Genomic DNA, 25,476 nt, shown 5'->3' on the forward strand with positions numbered 1-25,476 from the left:
GTGGGTGGGTGGGGGGAGTTCTGCAAAAGTAATTTTTTTTTAAAAAAATAATTTAGTCCTCTTTAATAATTATTTGGGCAAAAATGTCAGGTGTCGTTGATTCATTGACTAATTTTTAGTTTTGTTCAAAATTCATTGTTAAAGATTTATTTTTGTGTCAAATGATAAATGTCCTCATTTAATTTTGTACTTTGACACGTTATCAGCGAGTGAGTTACACTCACTTTAAATTTTTTACTTATTCTGAAGAAAATGTCAAAATGACACAATACAGCCTGAAATAAGGTGTCTAAAATGAATAAAATTTAGTTAATGTGCCTAAGTGAAAGTTTGTGCCAGTTTTAGGGGGTCATCAATGAGTTAGACCTATTATTTAATTCGAATAGTTAAATAAAATAGAAAGTCCTATAAAAAAATATCTTCCGAAAGTTATCTACATTGACTCAATTATATGAAATAGAAGATCTCATAATAATTCAAGTATAATACGAAAGAAATCTTTTGTAAAGTAAATCAAACAAAAAATCAGATGAGAATTAATGAACCAAACACTTAATAAAAAGTAATATTCGCATTACTAATCCTTATATTACTAATTTCCACATTACTAATTCATACATTACTAATCCCTAGATAATTGTACAAAACAACCCCTTAATTTTAAGTACATTTTTTATCTTAATTTTTTTTCTCAATAATGTCTCATTCAGAAGATATGAAAGAGGGTATTATTTGCCAAACACAGAAGTGTAGGAACTTGGGTGAAATTTATTTGAAGGTTCCCCAAAATAGTTTCGAAGTTTCTGAAATGTTCTTTTTCACCATCTTATTTCTGCAATATATATTTTTTTCCCCTTACTATAATTACTCCATTCTTGTTTGAACCCAAACACACCCCTAAAAAATAGGAAAACAGAACACAAGAAGGCGCTCAAAACCCAGTGTCACTCAATTTCTACCATTGTTAAAGAGCTTTTCGGCGATGACCCTTTGATCTTATCCTTCAATGGAGCTTCGTCCCAGACACAGGCAACCATTCTCTGGCTTTACAGAAGCGGAGGTGCTTTACCCATTTCAAAATTTTGTTTTTCTTGGTCCCATTTTATTTTTTCTTAAAAAAACTTTTTTTTAAGGTTTGGCCTTACTGGGCATTCGAGACAATTGATCGTTTATATGTATGTAAGCAGTAGAATAATCAAAATATATACAAGTCTCCCTTTCCAAAATTGTATTAGAGAGCATGCAGAGTTAAGACATAGTAGTAATATTATTAGAATAAATGAAAGGTTTTTGGATGATGTGATGACATAATCAGCAATTTTTTTGTGAACCCTTTTTTTAGAAAAGAGCTTATAGTTGTGTCATGTGTGTTTTGTTAAAAGTGTTTGAAACCCCCTTTTTCTTTTTTTTGGCATAAGTTGAAGATTGTATTTATTTCTCTTTGGGAGTCTTCATAAGCTGTCTTATTAATTGGTTTTATGTATGCGTATTGTCTGGTCTAATTCATGAAGATGGTTGAACATATTCTATACTGTGCTGCACTCAAGGGTGTGGCTTAGTGGTCAAAACTCAGCGGAGACAATCAAACGCTAGGCAATTCTTCCCCTATGTCCTGCCCTTGGTAGACAAGAGGTACTTGATACCTGTTACTGGTGGGAGATGACAAGTGTACCATAGAATTAGTCGAGGTGCGCGAAAGTTGGCCCCGACACCACAATCATAAAGAAATAAAAATCTCTATAGTGCCCTGTGGAAGTGAACAAAGATTGATGTAGTTAGGGTTTGTTTGGTAGCTGGTTAGAATTATGCAGCTATAATTTTATCATATTATTAAGTTGCTTCTTTACTAGCTACCAAATGACCTCTTAGTGCTCTACATCACACAGTTGGTTTGGCTTGCGGAAAGGGTTTTTGGTTTTAATGGGGCGTGGTCCTCCTTCCTCTTACCACTAAAATAGACAGTAATAATAAAAAGCTGTATTAGTATAATGCAGGACAGTTGGTTGATAGTATAAATTAGAAGTTGTGTAAAATCTAGGTATGCATTTTCCTTCTACTTAATCAAAATTTAAATTTAGAAGTTGTGGTCTATGAAGAGTTGTGCAACCAGCAATACGTTAAGGAAGTTAATGTTGAGCCTTAGAGGTTCAATATATCTACAAGGTGAATGGCGTATTAATATGCATACTTGAAACAGTTTACATTTTTGTACAAGATTGGACAAAATAAAAAATGATCACTTATAACAGCAGATGCGAATAGCACATAAAATGAGAGAGGTTTACCTGGATGATATCTCTGTTGGCTTCTTTGGGCATAATGAACTAGCTGTTGTTTGAAATTTGCAAAATGATGTGCATCTGCAACTTTAGCAAAAGATATTGGAATTAATAATTTTGTTTAGTTACTATTTTGTAAATTGCAATTTTTTCACATATCTTGTTATTCAAGCAGATTGAGAAAATGGAGAATGAACTTAAGCAATCAGGAGAACATGATTTTGACCAACATTTCTGCAAGAAACTGGCAGGGGCTTTCAGGTGAGTTGCACTTTCTACATCATGTTTTGTTTCTTGTTGAATGATCAACAACAATATTTTGTATAAATTTGTCATTAACATATTTTTTACATTTTTGCAGTCACTCTAAAGGTCGTGCAGGAAAACCAATCGTGAAATGGACTGAGGTTCATAGTTCAATGTACTTATTCCCGTATCTGATATTCTTGGTTGAATGTCCTTATAGAACTAAGTTCTACTATTTCTCTTGAATTTAGGTCCAAACTTGGCTCCAGAATAGGCAGAAAAGCTGTCTCTCAAAGTATAATTCAGCAGAGGCCAACAGGAAACTGCCTGATGTGACAGAACAATGTTCTTTAGAAGAAGAAAAACAAAGATTTCATATGCCTGAAGGTGTCAGTTGATCTATGTTTGCTATGACAGTAGATTATCTGACATAATTGTTTTTAATGGAACATTGTTTTGCGGGTGCAGAAATTCCCTTCTACCTCTTCTTTCTTCCCTGGCTGACCATTTGAAAAGTTTAGAGTTGAGACTAAAGCACTACAAATGTTACTCTACCGCAAGAATATAATAATGCATATAAATTAAGGATATCTCATGCCTTCATTTTTAATAATCACTATTTCAAAAAAATAATTGTTTTGTTCTTAGTTCAGAAATTTTGTTAAGAGTTATGCATTAGTTGATATTGTTTAGTTTATTTTTGGATCAGTTGTCAAATTAACTTTTGCAATGTTACAGTATGCGGAGCCTTTTGACATCTCTAAAGCTCCAAGTACATTCAGCAATTTAACATCCCCGATATTAAACTGATTGTAAATATTTGGTCTTTCATTCAGTTATTCATGTTAGATTTTCCTCTACGCATTTGCCTCCAAGTTCTTAACTCTCTTAGTATAACTGGATTTGTTCCTCTATCTCATTTGTATGGTGACTTATCCTTGAAAGATGCTCAAAGTTACTTCTCGTGAATAGTACCTCAAACACCAAGCACGGAATTCAAAAGTTTCAGTTACAAAAAGAATTTCTGTCAGTTGTATGATCTGTGATAATTCCGCGTGAGACTGATCTTCTTACAGGATGAGATGGAAATATACCATGCCTTCCATCCTTCGCTATCAATTCATAATCCTCCCTGTATTGCTGTTGTTTCACAAGTTCTCTCAAATGACAAAATTGTTTCATTTCCTTTTGGGTCCTGTTCTGTATGCCATACTTTTTTCGTAGTTTTCTTTGTTCATTAAGCTTCAGAGAGTCAAACTATTTTGTCTGTTGTGCTCATTCTGCCTTACTTTTGTCTCCTATTCTTGCCAATCACTTTTATCAACTCTAATGGAAGTCTTAAGATTTATTTAAAGGTACATTCTACTTGTCCTTGTCAAAAAAAAAGTTACATTCTACTCGCGTTGAATGTCAATGGTGAAGGAGAGACTGTTTGTTGGTTTCTTCCATCTAAAAATGTATACTTCTTTAAGGATCCAGTTTGTGAAAATCTTGTCAGTAATTGCTAAATAAGGAATTACCTAAGGACATATTTCATTGTTTTGAACCACTCTCTTTTGCCAAGTAATTAGTTCTACTTATGCTCCCTTTACTTCTAAACCTGCTGTTTTGTCACTTACATAGTACAACAAATTCTTTTCCAGGTAAGAAGATTCCAGATCTGTCAGACTTACAATTTGAGGCTAGGTCTTCAGTAGATGGGGCGTGGTAAGCCTACATTAGCAAGCCAGAAAGTCTCAAACTTTTTTCTTATCAATAAAGATGATTACTGGCTACACGACCACTTTAGCATTAACTTTGGATGCATTTTCAACTTTTCTGCATTAAGCCATTAAAATGAAATGCAAGAATGGAATGCTGTTTGGATATTTCTGTTTCTAGACTCTTCTTTGACCTGTAAAAAGAATCTAAAAATAAAGAAAAAGAAATGCTAGAAAAGAAGACAGTTTCTCTTTACTGCTGAGCAACTACACTGGCACCATTGTGAAGTCAATATCTCAAAGGGTTCCATCAGAATGACGTTATTGTAAATTAACATCTATTCACTATCTTAATTTCTATTGTTTGTTTTTAGGAGTTTTCTCTAAATTTTTGGTGCTTTTCCTTGTGAGAATTGTGGTCAATGATTGTTGGTTGTAAAATATTTTACGTTTTAGAGCGGAGTTGTATTACGATCCTCCCTTCCTGTAAACATGCAATATGGTGAATGTTAAAGGAAATGTATTTTGAAAGTTCTTACTCTTTGGTCCTTGATAGCTAGAATTATCCAAGCCCTTCTATCACCATTTACGGCTTAGGTCATTAAATCTTGTAGGGCTACCCAACATACTGTTCCTTCAGAGCTGATGCTTGACAATAACCATCTAGTGTCATGTGGCACATAAGGTATGGAGGTCGCGGGTAAGGATAGATGGTTAGTAGGTAGTTAGGGGTTTTCGCATTACTAGCCTTTTCATATAGTCTTTGGCTTTTTGTACCTGTTATCACATGGTGTTATTGTAGTCTTATTTTTAATATCGTAAATCGTCAGTTGTTTACAGTGCTTCAATCATCGCACTTTTGTTGGTTCACCTTGTTAGTTGCTATATTCTCTACACTGTATTTACTCTACTCGAACCCGGGGGTGTTTCGGAAACAACCTCTCCTCCTCTATGAGGTAGTGGTAAGGTCTGCATACACTCTACCCACGGGTGTAGTTTTCTTAAGAGGCTTTTGCTCCAGAATAATGACTCACGAAACCAATGGTTTTAGATCAAAATTGGAACTTAAGTCCCTTTTATTTTGGAGCTGTTTCATGAATTTCTTAGCAGACAACAATCACGAAATGTTGCTTGATTCATACCTGTCAATTCAAAACTGAAATTCAAGAATTTTGGAAGAATTTTTCTTCATCAAACCTTAACCCTCAACAGACAGGCCCACATTATCCCGCTTACAAAGAAAGGAGCAAAAGAAGGGAAGGAGATATCCATGTCCTAAACGCTGTATTTCTTGTGTGTTTGAACTGAACGTTGATTCACAGTGGTGACAATCTGCCTCTTACTCTCATGAAAGGCTAATGAATTTTTTGTTAATGCTTTAGTAATACCTAGTATTTTTCACTTTAATCAATGCATCTGTTGGTGGGGTTAATGAAGTAAGATGCTTATGGTGTTTGACAGGTATGACGTTGATACATTTACCTCACACCGGTTTCTTGAATCAGGAGAACCTGTAAGTAGTGCAAATTGATCAAATTTGCTGCATACTTGAAGGAGATGTTAGAAATAACACTAGTCAAAATAGAACTCAGGAAGTGAATGCTGCTTGACATTTTGTGAAATATTATGTGCTGCAGGAAGTTCTTGTGAGATATGTGGGATTTGGACCAGAGGAGGACGAGTGGATAAATGTAAGGAAGTCAGTCCGTGAGCGATCTGTAGCTCTTGAAAATAAAGAATGTATCAAAGTCAGGGTTGGGGATTCTGCTTTGTGCTTCCAGGTACCCCTGTTCTTCCATCCACGGAAATCTCTTTTCCTATTGTTCTAGGAAAAGAGATCAACTAGAAAAGCGAATAACTTCTTGGGCTAGTGTTGTTGATAGAGAGTGTAAAATGAGACTATAAATTCACTATTGTGGCCTCTAGGAGGAAGATATTATTTACTCGTTACATTATGGGTTTTTCGTATTTTGATTTAACCAGGAGGGGAAGGACAACGCTAGATATGTTGAAGCTCGTATTCTAGAAATTCAAAAGAAATTTCATGACATAAGGGGCTGCAGATGTCTCTTTGTGATTCAATATGATCATGATAACACACAGGTGCGTATTCATAACTCGAGAATATCTCCACATTAATTATCATGTTTCACTAGAGATGAGTTTATGTTGTTACATTTTGTTCTTTCTTGCTTCAGGAAATTGTTAATTTGAGGAGACTATGTTTCCGGCCAAGCATATTAAGGCGTTTGTCACAGATTTAGTTTTTGAGTATGTTTGGTGCAGCCCACATGTTTTGCCTTGGCGTTGCACAGATATTACATTATTTTGCTCCTTGCGGCCATATTTAATCTTAGACCAATATATATGCTTAGTGCATAATGTAGCTGAAGATCATATGCCTATTATATCGTATATCCGTGTTCCGGAGGTTGAACAGTTGTATGTGTCAAACCGTTTCGTATAACTCTTCTAGGTGGTCATTGCAGTTTCAAGTTTTGGAAGAAATGATATATAAAAGTGCATTTGTTCAAGTGTATATTGAGTATTTAAGCAGTTATAACACATGCCTAATGCATTTCTGTTTTGTTCGTATTACTAGGAATTATTTTCTTCTTGTTCCTCAATTTTATTACTCTCTTGGCTATTTGGTGTCAATATTTCTCTGTTCGTACCATTCTCATTTGAGCCTCTTTCACCTTACATATTTTAAACCTGTTTTGAAATGTTGTTCTTGGCCGGAGGGTTTATCAGAAACAATTTCACAGGTTAGATTTGTGGTAATATTAAGATTCAGATCTTGAAAGCAAACAAACTTTGATTACTAAAATTACAATGATTAAGATTAAAGACTTTCATTAAGTATAAACAGATGAGGCTAACTTTGATCATATTATGGCATTAATTGACACATAAAACAAGGAGTGGGTTAACATTTCAATTGGTAATTCTTCGATATGAAATCAAATGAAAAGTAAATAAAAACAGAATTGCTAATTAGAAGGAAGACAATGCAAAACCTTGTTGCTAAAAAGAATCACAATATTTTCGATATATGTAGAATGAACATAATTGGTTTATATTGGGTGATTTAGGGAGTTTTATTGGGTGAATCGTACATGATTTTGTGAAGAATTTGTTAATATTAAACAATTTTTAACAAAATAAAGAATGTTTTCAAATTTTAAATAATTGAGAGATGTTTTTTGTTCAGAAAAATAATTTAAGTATGTATTTTAAATTATGGTATAATTTAAGAATATCTTTGACCAAAAATTCAAAATAGTATGCAATTCAGATTGGTCAATTTATCATGAGAAGCTAAGTATTTTGATTTCTCATGTTTTGCTAAGAAGATCTACCTTAAGTAGCAAAAATGCTCATTGAAATCAATTTATCTATTTTAGAATCTAGGTGAATAATACTAACTATTCACAAATTTGATTGATTGATACAAGTTATGGTAAACTGATGAAATAATAGCCAATTTTTTTAAAGGTATTTATTGCGAAATAAGATAATAGAAATTCTAGAAAGAAGCGGATATTTTTTAGTATGAATAGTTATGCAGAATAGCAAACATTTAGGATATATTAGGTTAATGCTATAACTATAATTTAAGAAAATTGTAATTCGCGATTCTTACTATTGGCCTAACTTGTATAGTTTGATTGATTTGTATAAATTCAGAGCACAATTCAATTTCTGATTGTATAATTTAGAATTTTGTGTATGTTTTACTTTAGTTATTTATATATTTTTTTTATATAAAAATCACCTTGTTTGTATATTGACATACAAACAAAATTGTGAGAAATTCTTAAATTGAGCAACATTAACTGCAGAAAGCATGTGAAATCAAACAAGTCAAGACAAAGTTTTACATTATAGCTAGTGCTTCTGTTAGAATATTGAGATTGAAGTATAATATCAGATTGATGGTCAAGACACAGTTTGTCCATAACAAAGGGATGCAATGTAAAGGTTGTTATCCCACTTCTCCTGCAAACAGTAAGATGCCCATAGTTAGTTCCAGAAAGAGGGAAAAGGATGTAAATGTACGTAAAGGAAAATAGGACCTTGACATGAGTGCTGGGAAAAGCAGTCGTACAAATTGTCTCTTGTGCCTCACCCACATCTTCCTTTGTTGGAATACTTAGAACTACAGCAGTTTGATCCATGGTCGCCGCAGTTGATGTGATACGGTAACCAGCATTCCACCTCTTACGAATCCCTTCACTAGGATACACAAAATCTAATTCCACTACCTGATACACAATCATCACACCATTACACAAACAGATCCCTACGTGACATAACAATTGCCCATCTACTTTTGTCCATGTAAATACCTGTTGAGAGAAGCCAACCCCGCGTGACATAACAACTGCCCATCTACCTCTTCCTGCAGTTGCCATAGACGTAACATAATACCCATCCTTCCATCTTTTAGCGATCCAATCGAAAGGAAATGACTCCGTCACTTTGTACGTCTGTTGCACATACGGACCACCTGATCACATCAATTATTTACTTCAGTCATATAACAACTGCGTACCTTGATTAAATTAAAAAAAACAAGTTCCACTCACCCTTTGACATCACTATTAAGCACCTATCATCACCAGCTCCTGCAATGGAGCTAATAAAGTAATTCTTTTCCCACTGCTCAAAAATCCACTCCTATATATATATATTCAACACATATTAGAAATGATCGCACAATTATTTTAACTGAAAATGCTATTCAATACCTTGGGAAGAAAAGAAGGTGACAAGTAATGAATTTGGGATCTGAACCCAGTCCCTTCATCCAAAATTAAGAACCAAGAGTCCAAACAATAAGCAACACCACTAATGAACAGTCCGTCCCTATGTCCTCTCGCAACGTGCTGAGACACCCTCGTATCACCAACGTTACAATGACACCTATATATAATTGGCATGCACTTGTTGTATTAATTACACCAGCTAATGAAACACCAACAAGTATATATACAAACCTTTGCTTCATAGGGCGACGGCCATTGAAAACAGTAATCCATTGTCTTGCACGCATTCCAATCCGTACTTTCTTCTTTCTTTCTTCAACCTCATCTTCTTCTATACTAACTCGTCCTCTCTTCTGTCCGACTTGATATACAAGCTTCAATAACATAAAATGGGTTACAAGATTCTTCGAATTCAAGATAACCTGGATTTTGAAGATGTCAAGTAATACCTTCTGTGCACCATCAGTGTTGATTGGTCTGGTGTCCGGATTTGGACCTACTATCTCGTCGAACAATGAGATATACTTCGCATAATTAGGCTCCTCATCAAACTTTAGGTTCACAACATATTCCACAAACTGTTTAAATGCAGCAGGGCAGAAGCAGCAAAGTGTTTCTGGAGAAGTTGACATCTTTTTCTTACAGACAAGGAAATCTTTATTATCACCCTACAAAGATCACAATCATGTGTCACCAAACAAGCTATTAAAAGTAATACAACGTTCAAGAGGTGGTTCAAGAAACTCTATGCGTTCGACCTTTAAGTTTCTTTAACCACAAAACCTAGCACTTCTGTTTAATTTAATTTCAGTGGGTTTTATATAAAAACTTTATGCCCCGCATGAAACATATCGGGTTCATATGGACCGAATTGTAACGACCTGTTCACGTCGTTATAGAAATCCAACGGGGAAAGAATTGGGATCGGAAAATTTTTTGATAGTAACTTGAAATTTCCTAGCCTAGTCTAGATTTGGACGAAGTCGGAGTAAGTGAGGTCTAGAGAAATCTGGTAAAAAAACGAGAGATCTAAAAATGAATTTGATTGCATGAGCGGATATATAAGGCGTTAAGGAACCCATACGACTTTACGGAATCGAATTTGGGTGTTCGAAACTGATCCTAGCGTGAACGGGTAGTTTTTGAATGTCAAAAGTTGAGGTTGTATTGTGAAATGGGGGTTTGGAAATTAAATTTAGCTCTCTGTTTCCGTCCAAGCCACATGGGCGGGGCCGCTGTGGTGGGATGGGGGCCCCTATAGTGGGACAACCGTAACTTAAGTCGGAAATAAACCCCAAAAATGTTATTTTATGAAAGTTTCATTTTTGAGAACTAGGAGACGACCCCAGGTGATTTCTTGATAGTTTTCCACGACTTTTGGTGCTATAGGTAAGGTTTTAACTCTCCAAATCCATTTTTTGATCCGTAGAATGTAGATTCTTGGTTAAATATTGTTGGGGGATGGTTTTAGACTGAATTTAATGGTGGAAAAAAGCCCTAGCTGCACCTTAGGATCAGGAGTTGGGTCTTTGGTTATTGGATTTGTTATAATTCGGTTAATAAGACCTTTGATTGTTTATCCTTGCATATATTAATTGTTTGTAGACCTAGAACAAGCGAGAAGAATTTGAAAAGCGAAGATTCAAGTGCTTTAGGAGATTCAAGCTTAGATTTGAGGTAGGTAATAGTTTGATTTCATGTTTTGCGTGATGTATGTTAGTAATTGCTCATTGTAAATGCATGTATGTGAATGAAGCCTGTTGATCAAACATAATATAAATGAGTATGAATAAATAATTGTATGCCATGAACCAACATTTGATTGTATGATTATGAGAATGTGCATCGTGATTGTGGTATGATGATTGGATCGGGTGCCACGTTTCGACGCATATATCGGATTGGGTGTCACGTTTCTATATACAAACTTAGATCGGGTGCCACGTTCTGGTGCATATATTGGATCGGGTGTCACGTTCCAACATACTAATTGGGATTGGGTAGCATATTCCGGTATACTAACTGTTTGGGTATGAGTTCCATGAGAGGATCATGAATTGGGTTCCATGAGAGGGCCATTGAATTGTGTTGTGTATCTACTTGTGATGATTATGTTTATATCTAGTAATGATTGATGTTGGAAGTTTGTATATTGCTCTAAACTGATACCCAATGTGTATATATATTCTGTACATGTCATGTTTACCTTGTTGTTATTCTTATATATGTTGTGCTTACTGGGATAGCAGCGTGATCCTACCAGTACACTATGGTTATGTAATGATACTACACTTTCTCTTTCTTTGTTGAGCATATGACATATTCAGGCGTCTAGTGTCAGGCCTCAGTTAGGTGACTATTGAGCATGACCGGATTCAAGGGAAAGTTAATTCTTTTAGGCTTCCACGAATCTCTCTTGTTTAAGTACACTCTTTTCGGACTTAGACTAGTTCTTTAGATATTGTTATATTTTAGCTTTCGGGATTGTATCCCTATTTCTTGGACTTGCGAATTGTTAGAGTTTTCGTACAATGACTTTCAGTATCTAAAGGTTGAAATTTTTCATTAGTCATGGTTCGTTGTTTTTAGTTGAACCCTTGGAGTTTATGGGAACTCCGTTTTAATAGTCATTTAAACCTACTTTTATATCCTTAAATGCCTTAGTTTTGATTAAGTTGTGTACTTCTTGGTTAGATAATTAATATTAATGATTGTCCCACCGGAGGGTTAGTGTGGGTGTGAATCACGACAATCTGGTTTGTGAAAAAGTTGATATTAGAGCCTTAGGTTCGTTGATCTCATTGTGCAAAAATGAGTCTAGTAGAGTCTTGCAGAACGGTGTGGAGACATCTGTACTTTTCTTCGAGAGGCTATAGAACTTTAGGAAAAACTCATTTATTTCTACTCCTTTCGTGCTATGACTTGAATCCAATTGGTATCTAGGTGATATAAATTGGTATATGAATTTCTTCATTCTATTTTACATCTAGTATTTATTGAGTTGTAAAGGTGGAAACAACATCACCAACAATAGAAAACGTGTCCTTGGAAATAGGTGTGTTTTCTGGCTCACTGTGGGCATATGATCACTAAATACAAGCATGAGTTTATTATTATGTTATTAAGGTTGTATTTATTCTTCTTGGGTACTGAATCTCATTCTTAGGGTTTCCTTGATGACTGTCATGAGCTGCTTATAAGATGGATAAGAGAGAGTGATTGGGGTTGAGTTTGTGACATATCAATTCAAGAGAGACACCGATTTTGGTGGTGATCTCATATTGAGTGTCGACTAGTAAATGCACTACTCATGACTTGGGAAACATTTTATAACTTATTGTATGGAGAATTATGTATCCTGAACTTTGAGGGGTAGGAGGAGAGATGAGTTCATGTAAATAAAGCAACATAATGTAATTGTTGCAACCTTTAAGGCAAATTTTTGTTTAATCCAAATGTGGTATCCTACTTTTCTTTAGTCTAGAAGAGCAGATTCGTCGTGTTGTGAAGGGATTAAAGTCAGATTTGTAGATTTAATCTTATTGGTAGCTGTTTTAGCAAATATCTTTTCAGGAAGTGGTTCATTTGGTGACAAAGGTAGAAGGGAGTGAAGTCAGAAGACTTTGCTAAGGTGAGAACATTCATGAAGTTTTGTAAGGAAACACTAGATAATGCATTTAGTATTGTTATCGTATCATTTATGGGTTGCTTAGTAGATGATGAAATTATGTTGCATGAATTAAGGTTAGTATCTCTACTGTGATTTCTTAATTGAGTATATATCAAAGAGGGTCATGATATGACTACTACAATAGCAATAATATTTACTTGGTTAAGTTATCAAGTGTGTTAAAATTATGGAAAACCTGGGCATATGAGAGGAAATCTGCAAGGCTATGGAGACCGGGAAAATGGTAATGCAGGTAGGGGAGCAGTGCTGCTAGGTTAGGAGGTTTCCCGTCAAGATGACAGGGCTTAGTTTTTTATGCCTTTTTGGGCAAGACCAACACTGAGGCGTCTGATGCAGTGGTCACAAGTGCTACTCTTGTTAGTGCCTAGATGTCTATTCTGTTATTTGATTCGGTATCTACTTATTCTTATGTGTCTGTTCAGTTTGCTTTGGATTTGATATTATTTGTGATGTACTTGATGCCCCTATCCATGTTTCTACCCTAGTTGAGAGTGTCATAACCACCCATGTCTATCGTGTTTGTCCTATCTTGTTTATAGATTTTCAGACTTAGGTTGATTTGGCGATTTGGGATATGACTAACTTTGATATAATCTTAAGCATGACTTGGTTGTCTCTCTACTATGATGTGTTAAATGGTAATGCTAAATTTGTTGACTCTAGAGATTCCTGGTAGGGAAAGGTTAGAGTCAGAAGGGTTGTACAAGTCTAAGCTAGCTAAGATCACATCCTCTATTTGGTCTAAGAAACTGGTATGACAGAGTTGTTAGGCTTATTTTTCTTATGTTCGAGATGTTGAGGTTGAGTCTCCCTCTATTGAGTCTATTCATGTAGTGTTTGAGTTTAAGGAAGTGTTTCCTATCGATTTGTCTAGTATGCCTTCGGATAGAGATATAGATTTCTCCATTGATTTGGAACAAGAAACTCGGCCCATTTCCATCCCTCCTTATCACACGACCCCAGTAGAATTGAGAGAGCTTAACACTCAAATCCAGGTTCTTCTTGATAAAGGTTTTATTTTTTTCTAGTGCTTACCTGTGGAATGTTCATGTCTTGTTTGTTAAGAAGAATGACGGTAGTATGAGGACTGATGATTTTATTTTAACCTATAAAGGAGTTAATTGATACCGGAATGACAAACTTATGGATAAAGAAAGTTTTATTGAGTATATTTGGGCGAAGGAAATTGAAAATTTTAGTAAGAAAACGTGCATACAAATTGGATTAGTCCATTGAATTTGATGAGTATACCTAAGTTTAAGGTCTTGTGTTGATTAAAGTCTAACTGAGCATAATGGTAATAAGAGTTCATGATGGATTGTGATGGGATTCAACTATATAGTAAGATTGTTGGTTAAGCCATTTTGAATAGTAACTACGACTTGCGATTATCTAAGGTTGTGGTCTTCTAATATTTGGTGAGTAACGTGGTTGTATGAAAAGTTTTAAGAGATGGTGGGATACCACTCGAATCGAATTTAAAAGAGCGAGAGTCATAATGAAAAAAATAGTGAAATACAAAGGCTAAAAAAGTATTTTTAGAAGGTAGATAATTGGGTTCAGAGACGCGTGATTTCCTTTGTTTTATTGTGGCTATTTTGATAGTGTCATGGGTCTATCAAATTCGTTAAAACTATTGAAAAGAAAATGAGAAATGATTGTATATACATGCATTAGCTCGAGTGTGATGATAAGTGCTTGTTTTGTTTTGAGATTTGTAGTGAGTGCGATTGAACTTTTAGCGAATGATACTGTAAGATCGATGGAGATGCGATCAATGATAAGTGAAGATCCATGAATTCATAAAAATCTTCAAAGTACAAACTAATGATTATAGATAAGGGGATTGGGTTATATAATTGAATTTACACTTTATATTTTTCATTGTAAGTCTACATTTGTGGTGATATATGTTGTCAAGTTATGAATTCGTAAGGTGAGAAATGATCGGTTGTATTAGGTATTGAGTATTTGAAAAGACTTACACCTGGGTTGAGTAGTAAAGTTTATTACTTTTGATTGTTAAAGTACCTAATGAAAGTTTCATTTAAAAGTGTTGGGTAATAATAAGGTAAATGGTTGGAGCGTTTATGATGGTTGTGAGTATGATCCTCTAGCTATGCCCACGTGTGTCTTTATTTTTGTGGGTGGATCCCTAGTTGTATGAGAGATTACCAATCTTGCGATTTTCTTTTGGTTGAGTGGGAATATAGGGAAGATTTGGTTATTTTAATGACATATTTGGTGTTATCTTAGAGTTGTCAAAGTATTTTTGTGGTTCTACATGTACCACCTTGATTATGAGAATTTATAGAACAACTACCATGCGTATTTATGTTTGTTAATATTCATCTTGTCGTCGAGGTCATGTATCCATTATGTGTGGTTGAATGTGCGGATCATTAAGCCCAGTTCTACTGTTCATAAGGGTTATCTACAATTAGAATTACTAAATCTAGCATTTTGATAGTGTTGTTAGAGGGTTTGTATACTTGGACATATCCCTCAATGAGTATATGATGTCTAAAGGTCAATTTCTTATAAATTAAGATCATGGGAATTTATGTGGTGAAGAGATGTTAATAAGAACTATGATTGTTTTGGTATTATGAGTGTGTGTTGGTTGGTTCAGCCTCACTTCTAATCGTAGTGACTATGAATTTGGAATTTTATCATGTTTAAGTGCGAAAGGATTCGTCCCAATAATTGTGTCAAGGTCCTTGATAACATGTTACAGACATGTGTATGATCAACTGTAGTGGTTGTTTGGAATCGCTTTTTTTGGTAGTTAAGTTTACTTACAACAATATTCATCACTTGACTATTGAGATGACTTCATTGAGACATTGTATGGAAGGATGTGTAGATCACCCATACAGTGATTTGGGCCTGAAGGTGTAAAATCTTTGGGAGTTTATTTGGTGAAAGATGATCATAATAAGGTGAGAAGTATGCAGGGTAAGCTTCTAGCAGCCCAAAGTCGATAGAAAAAGAGTGTGTGACAAGTATCCTCAATTATTCGACGATTCATATACTACTCTACTCTTGCTTTAACCCTTTTCTTCCTAGTTTGTCACACGCGGACGAGTGATGGGTAAATTAATGTCTACTGTAACGACTTGTTCTCGTTGTTATAAAAAGCCAACAGGAAAGAATTGGGACCAAAAAACTTTTTGGTAGTAACTTGAAATTACCTAGCCTAGTACAGATTTGGAAAAAATCAGACTCAGTCAGGTCTAGGAAAATTTGGTAACAAATATTAGACCTAATGATGAATTTGATCGCATGAGTAGATAACTAAGATGTTACGGAACCAGTACGATCACAAAATTGAATTAGGGGGGGAGAAGAACTCCCAAAACCGATCTTAGCGTGAACGAGTAGTTTATGAATGTCAACGGTTGAAGGTGTGTTGTGAAATGGGGGTTTGAAAATATAAATTTAGCTATTTGCTTCCGTGTAAGCTGCCAGGGCGGAATGGGACCGCCATAGTGGGATAGTCTAACTCGGAAATAAATCCCAAAAATATTATTTCTGCAAGTTTTGTTCTTGAGAGCTAAGAGACAACCGCAGGTGATTTCTTGACAGTTTTCCATGACTTTTGGTGCTGAAGGTAAGGTTTTCACTTACAAATTCATTTTTTTATCCGTAGAACATAAATTCTTGTTTAGATATTGTTGGGAGAGGGTTTTGGACTGAATTGGATGGTAGAAAGAAGCCCTAGATGCATCTTAGGATCATGAGTTGGGTCTTGAGTTATTGGGATTGTTATAATCCAGTTAATTAGACCTTTCATTGTTGATCCTTGCGTATATTAATTGTTTGTAGAACTAGAAAAAACAGGAAAAGTCCAAAAAAGGGAAGATTCAAGTGCCTTAGGGGATTCAAATTTTGATTCGAGGTAGGTGATGGTTTGATTTTATTTTTTCCATGATGAATATTAGTAATTGCTTCATTATAATGCATGTGAATGAAGCCTATTATTCAAACTTAATGTAAATGAGTATAAAAATATTATTGTATGGAATTAATTAACACTTGATTGTATGATTATGAGAATATACATTGTGATTGTGATTGTGATTCTGATATGATGATTGGATCGGGTGTCACGTTTCGACACACTAACTTGGATTGGGAGTCATGTTCTGACATACTAACTTGGATCGGGTTCCACATTCCGACGCATATATTAAATTGGCTGTCACGTTCGAAAATGTTAATTGGGATCAGGTATCACATTTTGGTACACTAACAATTTGGGTATGAATTCCATGAGAAGACCATTTAATTGTGTTCCGTGCGAGGACCGTTGAATAGTGTTATGTATCTACTTGTGATGATTACTTTCATATCTGATGATTATTGATATTGGAAGACTATATGTTACTCTAAAATGATAACTAATGTGTAGATATGTTATGTACTTGACATGTTACCTCATTGTAATTCTAATATATATTGTGCTTAATGTGATAGTCGTGTGATCCTACCAATATATTATGGTTATGTATTATACTGCACTTGCTCTTTCTTTGTTGAGTGCAGGACATATATATGCGGCTAATGATAGGCCCCAGTTAGGTGACTACTGACCGTGACTGGATTCAAGGGTGATTCAATTCTTTCAAGATGTCATAGATCTCTCTTGTTTAAGTCCACTCTTTTCGGACTTAGATTAATTCTTTAAATATTGTTATGTTTTGTTACGGGATGGTATCACTATCTCTTAGACTTGGGAATAGCTAGAGTTTTAGTACAATGATATTTAGGTTTTAGGGGTTGAATTTCCATATTCGTTATAGTTCGTTCGTTTAGTTGAACCCTTGGAATTTATGGGAAATCCATTTTTATTGTCATTTTAACCTTCTTTCGTATTTTAAATGTCTTAGTTTTGAATAAATTATGTAGTTCTTGGTTAGTTAATTAGTATTAATGGGTATCCCACCGAAAGATTAGTGTGGATATCAATCACGATGGTGTGAGTCGTAACACGAGTGTTAACATTGTATCCACCTTTGTTGCATTCCAAGTCAAGAAAATGCTAACCTGATATCCCTGCCAAGGCAGTCTACCCTGGAGCAGAAATATGAGTGTGTAAGCCAACGATTCTAGGTCATCCCTCCGACTTCCAGTTCTTCCGAGGTGAGCATGCACACTAGCATACCTTGAAGTTCCCCTTAAGCAATAATTTTTTTACTAGTCAGTGAATGCAGTTCAAAATTGCAAACCAAGACATGCATATAGAGAATAATTGTTAATCACTGTACCTAAATATATCAGGCCTCTGGTCATATTTAACATGAAGACCACTAAAAGTATCACGCCACTTAGTTGCTGCAACACTCGAACACGTAAACACTTAAATTGTTGTAAAATAATAAAGCATGATCATAATTGCATAATTTTAATGTAAAGAAATGTCTAATAGTTGTTGAATTCATTTTCTTTAATGATATAAGCCTATATATCCATGTCATACCTAATCCAAGGTCAACCAGAAATAGTTTTTTCTCATCAGGAGTTCCAGGTTTTCCAAGAACAAAATTTTCAGGTTTCACATCTCCATGTATATACCTGCAGAACAATAGCACCATCATTACAATATTATTTCAGGATAGAAAATTTTTGCCTAAGATGGATGGTAAATTTCAGTCTGTAGTAGGATGATAATTAGAAATTCATACTTACTCCCTAGAGTGCAACTTTTCAAGTATGGATATCGCTTCAATGGCAATGCATGCTACCATTTCAATAGACATCCTGAAATGGACATTGTAAGAATCAATAGAATGAATTTCAGGGACCATCAATAACCTCCTCAGGATATTTCTTTATCAAGGCCTCGTGATTTTATAAATATATAATAGAGCTTACATATGAGCATTGTTGTTCCACACATCCCACAAACTAGGACCAAGCATATCCATGACCTGCACTTATTGAAAGCATTGTTGTAATTTCATAGAGATTGAAAATGAAATTTAAAGTAAGACAATCATAAAGTACTTTATACTACAATAAGAAAATCACATACCATAATGTAGTAATCATCTTGACGTCCCTTGTAATATACACGGGGTATCCCATGACAACCACCAAGAGTACTATCACAAACACCAAATGCCATCAATCATAGGACAGTATATACAAAATAACAAAGGGAGTAAAAAGACTTACTTATAGACTTGCCACTCATAAGGAGGTCCATTGTTGCAACCTTTGCTACTTTTATGCTCAAATTTTAAGGCAATCTAAAACCAAATATAATAAATCAATCAACAGCAGTATCAAAGAGATCTTCATCCTATTGGAAGTCGAGGGGTATAGAGGTACCTCTATAGCTCCGGCACCATTTCTTTCGTGTGGATGTGGTGGACTTAATCGACGACCTACATATACTTGACCAAATCCTCCTTCACCAAGCTTTCTGTCAATCTTATAAGGCGGTGATTCACCAACTTGGATCTGTTATAATAAAAGGAAATACCATAATTGCAATGTTCAAGATGAATCTTTCAACACGAAAGTAGATATATAGACAATTAGACACAACCTTCATTGCTTATCAGAGAGCACGTCAATGGAAAAATAACAAAAAAATTGTATTTATTTCCGATACACAATAATACAGGAAATCATACTCATTTCCCCTATGCACAATCTTATCAGAGACCACATCAATGAGAAACAACAAAGAAAATCATACTCATTTCACCACGCATAACCTTATCAAAGACAATGTCAACGAAAAACAACAAGGGAGTTGCACTCATTTCCCCCAACGCATAACCTTATCAGAGATCATGTCAACAAGAAAACAATAAAAAAGTCGTGCTCATTTCCCCTACACATAACCTTGCCCCCAACCCTCCCCCTCCAAAAAACATACCCTACTACATATCAAAACATCAGAAATTCAACTTTTCATTATCATAAAAAACAAGATCATAGAACAAAGAAACAGAGGGAAAATAGAAAAAATGAAACAATATAATACCAGGAGGCCTAAGCATGGTGTAAAAGAACATATGCACCTAAACAATACAAATTTTCAAGCATTGTTGAACTAAAAGAGGAAAAACTGAAATAGTATGAATACACTACATTATCAGGGACAAAGACACAGAAAGAAAGAGAGAAGAAAATTGTACCCTTTTTGGAAGTCGTACGATGCTTCCTTCCTCCTTAGCTCCTAAACCCTTATCACCACTCCGACTTCCATTTTCATCTTCATCCGTTTTCTTTTCTCCTACCTCTTCTTTCAAAACCCCTACTCCTTCCTCTACTTCTTTCTTATCTGGTTCACTCGTTTTCTTCACAACATTCTCCTCCTCATCAACATCTACCAATACTACCTCTTTGTTCTTCTTGTTCCTTTCTACAACTGTGCTATTTCCTCCACATTCTATCCTCATCCTCGTTTTTCTACTGGCAATCCTATTCTTCTGTTAAAACAATTGATCAACAACCTCTGCGCGCACCGCTACACATTTGATGCATATCGATCATCCATCAACTTGTGAAAACCCAAAGTCTACCTTTATCAATCAAGAGTTGTCTTTTTATCTAGACTCTTCCGCTTGCTAAAACTCAGGAGATTCTCAAGAATAGAATTAGAAATTAAAGAAATTTGAGCAGTCGACAAATATTCATTCGCCGATGACTCTGAATTTTTATAGAATTAGGGTTTGGATCTGTGGAGAAAAAATGGAAGAAACATAGAAATTCCAATTTAATAAGAGTGAAAAACAGGGAGACGAAGAAACAGAAAAAGAGTGAAAATACAGAAGACTATAGGACAGGAGTGATATTCTTTTATGTTTTTTTTTTATAATAAAAGGGGGAAAATGCTTATCAAATACCTACTTTATTTTATTTATTATAATCTTAGAGGATTTCCTTACTTAAAACCTTATCTCGACCCAATTTAAGTGATTTATTTTCCTTTTAAAATTTTGAAAATAATTTTACACATATCCTGGACAATTCCTTGTCAAATACTAAAGATAAGGACATTTAAATTCTCGATTAAATCAATAATTTGAATGGATAAATGAGTAATTAGGTTAATAGCTCGAGTTATTGCTTTATAGTTTGGGTCTCCGTGACCACTTTTTGTTATCGGGTGAATTGATAATCTATAGTAATTTTTATATACAATATACTTTTATTAATTAATTTTCTATGTATACATACATTTGGGATAATCTCTTATCAAATATTGAAGATAAAGACGTACAAATTTCCGATCGAATCGATAATTAGGTTAATGACTTGAGCTATTGGTTTATAGCACGGTTGATTCATTATTTTATAGTAATCGAATGATTGATTTGAATCTCAATTTAGTCATATTTTGATTTTGTCACGACCCAGACCATTGTTATTGACACCCACACTAACTCTCCAGTGGAAGAACCATTACAACAACCCAAACTGACAAATTTTATGAAAACTAAGGCCTTTGGAGATACGAAAGTAGGTTTGAATGACAATAAAAATACAGAGTTTTCATAAACTCCAAAGATTTAAACAAATAACTAACCAAACTAATGCGGAAGCACAACGCTAGAACCTGTAAATCATTGTACCAAAACTCTACTAACGATAATTCTAAGAGCAAGGGATACAACCTCGAAACTAAACAAAACCTTAAACAAATAGTTTTAGTCCGAAAAGAGTGGACTTAAACAAGAAAAATCCATGGCAGCCAGAAAGAACTGGCTCACCTTTGAATCTGGTCACTGTCAATAGACTCCTAGTTGAGGTATATTAATAGCTGCCTAAAGATGCCCTGTGCTCAACAAAGAGCAAGCAAGTGGAGTGTCAGTATACAACCACAATATACTAGTAGGATCACACGTCTATTCCAGTAGTCACAACATACAACAGAATTACAACAAGGTAAACACTTACGAACAAGTACAATTTCACAATTCTCAAAATATAAAGTTACATCAAGTGAATGTCTCTCATGGAATGCAATTTAATGGTTCTCTCATGGAACCCATATCCAAACTGTTAGCATATCGAAACGTGATATCCAATTTAATATTTATGTCAGAACGTGGCAATCGATCCCATATTTATGCCAGAACGTGGAAATTGATCTCATATTTATGCCAGAATGTGGCAATGGAGTCAAGTTAGTATGTCAGTATGCAACACCTGATTCATTCAAGAAACCACAATCAGAATCACAATGTATATTCTCATAATCATACAACAAGAGATAATTCATGACATGTAGTTCCTCATTCATACTTTGTTACATTAGGTGTGATCAATAGACTTCATTAACATACATACATGCATTACAATGAAGCAATTACTAACATATATCACACAAAACATGAAATCACAACAATCACCAATCTCGAATCCAACCTTAAATCCCCTATGACATTTGAATCACCCCTTTTTGAATTCTTTTTGATTGTTCTACGTCTACAAACAATAATTTATATGCAAAGATCAACAATCAAAGGTACAATTATCCGGATTATAACGACTCAAGACCAAACTCATGATCCCATACCTATATTAGGGCTTTTTTCCTCCATAATTCCCTATCAAAATCCTCCCCACCGATAATTATCCAAGAAACTAAGTTCTACGGATTGAAACATGGATTCGAGGTGTTAAAACCTTACTTTTAGCCTTAAGAATGTTTCAAAAACCGTCAAGAACACACCTAGGATCGTTCCTTAGCTCACAAAGTCGAAAAGTACAGAATAAAATACTATTAAGGTTTTATTCCCGACTTAAATCGCGCCTGTCTAGCTATGGAGGCCTCAATCGGCCATTGTGGCCCCGCCCTGGAAGGAATAATCCCGCCAAAGTGGCTTGTACGGAAAAAGTGAGCAAATTTAAAATTTCCCTAAGATCAGTTTCGGGTGTCCTACTCACTCGAATTCAATTTTGTAAAGTCGCATGGGTTCCTTAATGTCTTAGTTATCCACTCATGTAATCAAATTTATTAATAGATCTCTCATTTGTTACCAGATTTACCTAGACCTCACTGATTCCAATTTCGTCCAAATCTATACTATGCTGAAAATATCAAGTTACTACGAAAAAGTTCTTTTGGCCCCAATTATTTCGCCGTTGGAATTTCTCTAATGGTAGAGTAGTATCTAAAACATCGAATTACTGGGGATACTTGTCTCGCATTTCCTTGGCTTTCGAACATCGTGATCAAGAATTTCAACTGGTTGTTCCTTATACTGATCGTCTTGTTTAACAACATTGTCTCACTTTATGATATAATCCTCGTCCCCAACCAACAATTGAATACCTATACATATTCACATACAATGCCTAAACAACGTCATCACAATATTCGAGTGATAATTATTGTTGTATGTTCACTTAGCTAACCACAAAGTTATTCCCAATAACCACCAAAGTTGATCGTACACATGTCTGGAACTTCTTATCAAGGACTTTGACACAAACATCAAGATGAATCATTTCTCACATAACCATGATAAAATTCTAAATCAAAACTCACCAAAATTAGTGGTGAACCTGAACCAACCAACACGTAATTATAATACCCAAACAACTATAGTTCTTATCAACATCTCCTCACAACACAATTTCCCATGAGTTTAAATTGTAATAGTATGGACTTTAGAAATCAGATACTCATCGCGGGATATGTCTAAGCATACAAACCCTCCATCACCACTATTGAAATGCTAGATTTAGTAATTATAGATTACCTCTTAAGAACAGTATAATTGGATCCAATGATCTTCGCGATCAACCACACATAATAAATACATGACCACGACAACAATATGAAATATTAGATTGTCGAATAACCATAAATATGCATGGTAGCTCTTCTATAAATTCTTATAAGCAAGGTGGTCCATGTAGAACCGTTAGGATACTTTAATAAGTCCAAAAAATCCAATTATGTCATTCGAAATAACCAAATCTTCCGAATCTTTCCACTCAACCAAGAGAATATCACAAGATTCGATACCCCTGATCCACTACCAAATATCCACCGACTGAAGTGAAAACACACGAGAGCATAGATAGTGAATCATACTCACAATACTAACAACAATCATAAGCACTCCAACCATTTACTTTATTACAAATCAATACTTTTTTAAAGAAACCTTTCTTAGGTACTTAACAATCAATAATAATAAACTTTACGACTTTACTAAGGTGTAAGTCCTTTTAAGGGTATAATATCTGATACAATTGATCATTTCTCACCTTGTCAATTCATACCTTAAAAAAATATATTACCACGAATGCAGACTTACAATGAAAAATATCAATTGTAAACTCTTTTGTCAAGTCCTTTCCAATTGTTTTTTATCAATCTGACAGACTTGTAACACTATTACCATAAACACAACAAAGCAAATGAAATCACGTGTCTGTGAACCTAATTATCTACCCTTATGAATATATCTCTTTTGACTTTGCAATCAAATAAAACATTCTTGCTCTCGCTTCTCTCTAAAAGTTGTAGTACATCCCCCTATTTTTCTTTATTATGACTCTAGCTCTTTAATTTCTATTCGAATACTGTTCCACCATCTCTTAAAAGATTTCATACAAGCACATACTCACCAAATATTAGAAAACCACAATCTTAGATACTCGCAAGTCGTAATAATTATACGAAAAATTGCTTAACCAATAATTTTATTATATAGTTACATCCCATCACAAACTCTTATTACCATTATGCTTAGTCAGCCCTTGCGATCACTGTAAAGTCAACCTTTTCATCAACAGGACACCTCAAACTCAGGTATACTCATCCAACTAAAAAACTACCATAATTTTTATACACACATTCTAACTAAAATCTTCAATTTCTTTCGCCAAGTATACTCAATGGAACTTTCTTTATCTATAAGCTTGTCATTCTTGTATTCATTCACTCCTTTATGGCTCAGGATAAAATTGCCAGTCCTTATACTACCATCCTTCTTCTTAACAAACAACACATAAACACCCCACGAGGAAGCACTTGGACGGATGAAACCTTTATCAAGAAGCACTTGGACTTAAGCCTTAAGCTTTCTTAATTATGTTGGAGTCATACGATACGGAGGTGTGAAAATGGAGCGAGTACTAGTTTTCAAGTCAATATACATACTCTACCCGGAGGCACACCAGGCAATCTGTAGGAAATACTTCCTTAAACTCAGACACCACATGAATAGACTCAATAGAGGGAGACTCAACCTCAACATTTCAAACATGAGTCAAATATGCCAAACAACCCTGCCCTACCAAATTCTTAGCCCGAATGAAGGATATGATCCTTCCCACTTTATTCTATCCCTACCAAGGATCTCTAGAGTTACTGACTTGGTATTAAAATTAAGCCCGATATATAAGGGGAACAACCAAGTCATTCCTAAATTATATCAAGTCAGTCATATCCAGCTTAATCAAATCAATCCAAATCTGAAAATCCATAAACACAACAGGACAACACGGTATACATGGTTGATTATGACTGACTCTTCAACTAAGTAGACATATGGATTGGGGCGTCAAGTATATCACAAACCACATCAAATCCAAAGGAAATTGAACTGACACATATGAATAAGTAGAACTCGAATCAAACAAAACAATAGCCATTCGGGCACAGATAAGAGTAGCACTTATGACCACTGCATCACACAACTAAAACTCAGTCTTGCCCGAAAAAGCATCTAATTGAGCCCTCTCATCTTGAAGGGGAACCTCCTTACCTGGATATACTGCTCCTCTACCCCATTACCATTTATTGG

At 34.9% G+C, this 25,476-nt stretch overlaps 2 protein-coding genes across 2 annotated transcripts; one reads left to right on the forward strand and one right to left on the reverse strand.

Moving 5' to 3' along the window:
- Positions 1-853: 853 nt before the first annotated feature.
- LOC107027086 (protein SAWADEE HOMEODOMAIN HOMOLOG 2-like) lies at positions 854-6,826 on the forward strand. The gene is made up of 9 exons (XM_015228256.2): positions 854-1,060; positions 2,455-2,540; positions 2,641-2,686; positions 2,777-2,912; positions 4,169-4,232; positions 5,687-5,738; positions 5,863-6,006; positions 6,209-6,328; positions 6,424-6,826. The coding sequence occupies exons 1-9, from the start codon at positions 1,007-1,009 to the stop codon at positions 6,487-6,489; spliced, it is 768 nt and encodes a 255-aa protein (XP_015083742.1). The 5' UTR covers positions 854-1,006; the 3' UTR covers positions 6,490-6,826.
- Positions 6,827-8,167: 1,341 nt separating this feature from the next.
- Positions 8,168-20,214, reverse strand: LOC107028151 (casein kinase 1-like protein HD16). The gene is made up of 16 exons (XM_015229200.2): positions 19,843-20,214; positions 19,025-19,156; positions 18,869-18,942; positions 18,726-18,795; positions 18,566-18,621; positions 18,380-18,451; positions 18,171-18,265; positions 17,959-18,025; positions 17,738-17,867; positions 9,447-9,665; positions 9,229-9,371; positions 8,980-9,154; positions 8,818-8,908; positions 8,578-8,738; positions 8,305-8,493; positions 8,168-8,227 (listed from the first exon to the last, which is right to left on the reverse strand). Exons 1-16 carry the CDS (start codon positions 20,104-20,106, stop codon positions 8,168-8,170), a joined length of 1,998 nt encoding a protein of 665 aa, XP_015084686.1. The 5' UTR covers positions 20,107-20,214.
- Positions 20,215-25,476: the final 5,262 nt, after the last annotated feature.

The sequence above is a fragment of the Solanum pennellii genome, chromosome 8 (genome assembly GCF_001406875.1).
Source record: "Solanum pennellii chromosome 8, SPENNV200".
Taxonomy (NCBI): Eukaryota; Viridiplantae; Streptophyta; class Magnoliopsida; order Solanales; family Solanaceae; genus Solanum; species Solanum pennellii.